Source organism: Anoplophora glabripennis, unplaced genomic scaffold (assembly GCF_000390285.2).
Source record: "Anoplophora glabripennis isolate ALB-LARVAE unplaced genomic scaffold, Agla_2.0 scaffold1683, whole genome shotgun sequence".
Taxonomy (NCBI): domain Eukaryota; kingdom Metazoa; phylum Arthropoda; class Insecta; order Coleoptera; family Cerambycidae; genus Anoplophora; species Anoplophora glabripennis.
This window is the reverse complement of record NW_019417760.1, coordinates 37,357-42,985: the sequence shown is the minus strand read 5'-3', so window position 1 is coordinate 42,985 and position 5,629 is coordinate 37,357. Positions and strand designations below refer to the sequence as shown.

The window sequence follows — 5,629 nt, the reverse complement described above, 5'->3', positions numbered from 1 at the left end:
GCCAATTTCTAGCCATAGAATAATGGCGCGCGCGCTCTGAACTGATGACATGACCGACAAACACAAAAAACCCAGACACCAACTTTTTGACCCTGGGTGACCACCCCAACGAATCCCCCCCCTGCCCGCTAACCTTTTCTGTTTCAGAAACATCCAGGATCAAGAGACGAAGACAACGTCATACACACACACACATACACACCCCCGATACCCTCCTTACCCCTTCACCACCGTGCTAGCGCGCGCCATTATTCCATGGCTAGAAATTGGCCTCAATGATTTGGGATCGAGGGGGATTATTCCTCTTTATCCTGCCTCATCTCGTGTAGGCCTGGACAGCCTTCGTAGGTGGGCCCCATCCGTCGTCTACCCCGACCGCAAATGCGGCCGGTGTAGGCGCTTTGTGGGACCTCCTTTTGTCCTGGCTGGGCCCCGCCGGCTAGGGCCCTTTCTTCTGGCGCTCTTCATGCTTCGCCAACTCGTCTGTGTAAACCCCGGGGGTGGTGTCATGTTTATGTATGATATGGTTGGGTAGGGTAATGCGGCTATGCAGCCTGGGATGCGCTTTGCTAAGGTTGGGTAGGCGCTCAAGTGAAGACTCTGTGCGCTGAACGCGACTATTGTTAGCACTTTATGAACGCACTCGTAGCTGTCAATAATTTTCAAATTTTTATGGTTTGAAGTTCTAATTTGTCTGATTATTTAAAATTTAATTTTAAAATAATGGATATTTTGCATTCAAGTAATTCATTCTATTCTGTTAACGCCTAACTACTACGAATTATCTGCTTTATATATTTTTTTCAGAATACAAAGTGATAAGTAAAATCGGGGAGGGATCTTTTTCCGAAGTTTTAAAATGTGAACACAACGAAACGGGGGTATATTATGCTGCAAAACGGCTAAAAAAAATTTATAGAACGTAAGACTTGTAGTATCGGTTATACAAAATTTATTTATTTAATTTTTAGCGAAGACAGTATTATGACTTGTGCAGAGATGATAGCTGCACAGAAACTTCCATACCATCCAAATATTTTAAATATGTTTGAACACCACTAGTATGTTAGTAATGTCTTTATATGTTTTAAATTAAAATTAAACATATTTCTTTTAGCGACTCATTTTCTGGAAAAGTAACATTTATTTTTGAGTTAATGGATATGAGTTTACACGATTATCTAAAAACAAAAAGAAGGTAAGTATATGCATGTTTTATACATCTTGATTAGAACAGACACAAAATTCAAGCATTAATATAGTGCATTTCTATTTTTCAATACCTTATATATTATGTTATAACTTTGTTGCTATTTTCAACAATAATGATAAATTACCTGCTAATAATAATATTTATTACTACTATGCATTATTATTTGTCAACCTTTTTTTAGAGGATTATCCGAGCATCGAGCAAAAAAGTATTTATATCAAGTATTAAGAGGCCTAGAACATTTACACAGACATGGTCTTTTTCACAGAGATGTTAAACCAGAAAATATTTTAATAAAATTCCCTAGCCTGTTATACACGCCATTGTCAAAGACAAATCCTGCAAGTATATACTAAATATTTACTGTTCAATAAAAACGTTTTGTAGACATCAAAATATTTTAGTTTTTATCTATTTATTTTTAGAGCGAGATAATAAAACTTGCCGATTTAGGGTCAGTCAGAGGAATTTACAGTGTGCCCCCTTACACAGAATACATTTCAACAAGATGGTACCGGTCTCCTGAATGTTTATTGACTGTGGGAAATTATGGATCAAAAATGGACATATGGGCAGCTGGATGTGTTTTCTATGAAGTCATAACGTAAGCAATATACACGGTGGTCCTTAAACGCGTTCTGATAATAGGAAAGGTGATTTTAAACCTCTTTAAGGAAAAATGTCCTAAAATGATTTAGGGTACTTTTTGTAACATGTTCCAGCGACTGTTTTTAATAAATTAAAAAAAAGTATTAATCAGGTTTACTTAAAACATCCCAGAAAAGCAAACATAATTATTGTTTCTATAAATGTTACACTTATAACTTATGTTGTTTTTGTATCACTTAGTCTTAGAGAAATAGCCGTTAAAAATTTTTGAAAAATATTACATAAGTATATACAAGGTGTCCCGAAATTATGGGGCAATATTTCTACAGGGTATTCTATGTCGAAAATGATTACTTTTTCTTTATATAAACGTGTGTCCAAAAATTCTCTCTAAGGAAGTTATAGCCACTTAAAGGGACCATTCTTATCATCTTTTTTTTCTAAATAACTCCGAAACCAGTTGAGATAAATTTATAAAATTTGATCTAGTTTAACTCTAGTTATTTAGAAAAAAACATCAGAGTGGCCCTTTTAAGTGGCTATAACTTCCTTAGGAAGAATTTTTGAACCCATGATTATATAAAGAAAAAGTAATCTTTTTCGACATAGAACACCCTGTAGAAATATTTCCCCCTAATTTTGGGACACCCTGTATACATAATATCTCGAAAGATGACGTTGATAAGATAAATGAAACTTGGGCTGATCACTTAGCCAAGTAAAGGTAAAAATTCAGTATACAATTATATCGACAGAATTCCAATGTCACCGAGTATTTTCAAAATTGCATTTCAACTGTTATTGTTATTAAAAACACAATTCAATTTCAAGTTACATTTTTCTAGCCTAAAAAACTCAACAACGACGCATCGCAGGACAAAAACTCAAGAGAGCTGTTATCTTTCAAATTGAATGGGGATTTCAAAAATAATTTTATTTGGGAAAAAAACATTGGGGGTACCATTTTTTTCTTTAAAAATATATAATATTTAATTATAAAATTATTTTTTACCAATGAATCTTATTTTACAAGGAATGGAGTTATAAATTTTTATAATTTGTATGTGTGGAATGATGAGAATCCTAAAGAAACACGACAATAATGACATTACCTGATAGCCACAGTAATCAACATTTAGTTTTCATCTCCTACTGAACACAAAATTTTAAATCCGTGTCACTGCTACGCAAACCGAATCATACACAGACCTGCAAATAATGCCATTTTTCTCAAGAATGGTTTTTTGTATGTGATTTTCTCTAGAGACAATTAATTTTTTAAATAAAACGACCTTTTCAATGTTGCTGCCCGTTTAAAAAAAATATGACCACTGTAAAAGTTTTGACCACTAAAAGGCAACGTAACGTAACAGGTAACGCAAAAAATCGATTTGACTAAAGCTTTAAGAAATAATATGCCATAATAGTCCAAATAAATGTACCAAATTTTAACGCAATCCGTAAAAGGGTTATAAAGTTATTAGTTAAAGTCGAGGTTAAAGTAGTGCCCTGTATACAGGCCGTTACAAGTTCGCTTTTCACTACAGAGATCTCGAAACGGTAAGAGATACGAAGTAGCTTAAATGGGGGGGAAAGTTGCATAATCAGAGGACCAACATTATGCCTCCATTTTTTGGAGGCTAACATGATTAGTTTTCGAAATATTGAAAATACCGAAATTTTGGAAATTTGTTTTTGTTTCATTTCAGCCTTGTTTGAGGTGATATTGAAAAAAGAAGAACACTTTCCCATGGCAATTTTTTGTCCTTTATCGAATGGCATAATCAATTTTTATATGTAACGTTTTGTCTCTCCAGGACCACCATCAACTTCATTTTTTTTTAAATATAACCCTGGATATTTTATTACATTTTTTGCAAGCCTTCACGACCCCAATACTGTACTGTCTCAGCCTGAACCAGATTCAGACGTCTCGAAAAACTCTTCTTCAAAGTATTCGTTCCAAATTTATATATATTTTTTAGATTTCTGTTTCTTAAATTATCCTACACTTTAAGTGTCGTTAAACCCTATGAAATCCACCTAGTTATTTAAATTATTACCATCACGCGTTACAATAAAACATTATTAGAGTTGTAATCCCGTGTTCATAGTTATTTGTGTGCTCATAATATTTCTAGGTAATAAAATTTCCAGGGTCGTATTTAAAAAATTGAAGTTAATGATGGTCCTGGAGAGACGAAACGTTACATATAAAAATAAAAATTGATTATGCCATTCGATAGAGGGCAAAAAGTTGCCCTCATTTAAGCTACTTTGTATCTTATTTGCAACAGTCTCATTTCATTTTTAATCTCAGCTATATTTTGTATTGCATTTAAAATTACTGAACTTTAATATATTGTGTTCAGGTTGAGACCACTCTTTCCTGGTAGTAACGAAATTGACCAGCTGTCCAAAATTCATCAAATTCTTGGATCACCGTCTATACAGTTTCTTAGCAGATTGAAAACAAGGCAAGTCTAATTTTATTGAAATATTAATTTAGTTTTTTACTTTTCTTCTGTCTTAGATCCAGGAATTGCATATTCTTTCCAAAACTGAAAGGTACAGGTATTGACGCCCTACTTCCTTTCATTTCTAGAAATGGAAGGAATGTTTTACGTGCTATGATAGAATATGATCCAGAGAAAAGAATTAATGTCAAAAGGCTTTTAAAAAATAATTACTTTGATGATATAAAGTATGACAACATGAAATACAGTAGTACGAAAAATAAAATATTTTCTTTTTAGAGAAGATTATCAAAGAATAGAAAACAAATCGCAATGTAAAACTCATGGGTGGTTAAAACCAGAGCGATTAAAGAGAAGTATGGGAGATGATGGAAGTTTAGTAACCAATACTAATTTGGTAATATTTCGAATTCAATTTTATTATTATTATTATTTATGTTTGAAAAAGATGTAATTTGAATAGGTTCAAACTTCATTGCAGGGCCCTTCTCCCTTTCTTGAATTTTTATGTTCAAAAGATTTGATTAAAATACAGGGTGTTCCTAAATAATTGTCGCAACGGAAAACTGTAAATTCCTCTTGAAAAAAGAAACATTTTTTTCCTCTTCCATTTTTCTCTCCGGGTTTTCTTTTTCGAGATAGACGCTGTTAAAACTTGAATTTTTTTTTTAGTTTTTCGCCAATATCTTAGGAATCGTTTGAACTACAGGACTGAGCTTTTGTACACACATTACCACTATTAATAGCTACTTTTTCTCACCCTTTTCGAATTCATTGGACGTACCAGTGGTGGAGATTTTAAGGTATCGTAAGGGTTTTCCCCCCTAAATTTTACGCCACTGGAAAAAATAACTTGACAGCAAATTCTAAAGCGCCAATGAATTTTACACAATAAGAGTTCTCTTGATTCATTGCTCTAAAGTCAACCGTTTTCAAGAAAAATGACTTTTTATGAACAAAAGCAAACATTTTGCTAACGTTTCGAAAATCTTTTGTAATTCAAAAAATAGGTAGTAATAATTAACAATTTTAACGAAATTTAACAACAGATAGGATTTTAACTTTTTTTTATCAATTTGGCGAGTAAAATTTACAGAAACTGTTCAAAATTACGTCCGTTGGCTTGAATGCACGCATTACATCTTCTAATCATGTTTCTTTCTGCCGCTGCGGCTTCACCTCTATCGGTCAACTTTTCGATAGTATTGACATGGAACGTTAGCAAAAATGTTTGCTTTTGTTCATAAAAAGTCATTTTTCTTGAAAACGGTTGACTTTAGAGCAATGAACCAAGAGAATTCTTATTGTGTAAAATTCATTGGCGCTTTAG

General features: G+C 33.2%; 1 protein-coding gene across 1 annotated transcript in view; it reads left to right on the top strand.

Moving 5' to 3' along the window:
• Positions 1-794: 794 nt before the first annotated feature.
• Positions 795-5,629, top strand: part of LOC108915930 (MAPK/MAK/MRK overlapping kinase-like) — a gene marked incomplete at its 5' end in the record, with an annotated part of 10,701 nt that continues 5,866 nt past the window's right edge. The window contains 8 exons of the mRNA XM_018722090.2: positions 795-922; positions 972-1,061; positions 1,118-1,198; positions 1,395-1,523; positions 1,641-1,817; positions 4,195-4,299; positions 4,356-4,526; positions 4,579-4,696. Coding sequence (XP_018577606.2) covers positions 795-922; positions 972-1,061; positions 1,118-1,198; positions 1,395-1,523; positions 1,641-1,817; positions 4,195-4,299; positions 4,356-4,526; positions 4,579-4,696 — 999 coding nt within the window. The remainder of the gene's footprint in view (positions 923-971; positions 1,062-1,117; positions 1,199-1,394; positions 1,524-1,640; positions 1,818-4,194; positions 4,300-4,355; positions 4,527-4,578; positions 4,697-5,629) is intronic.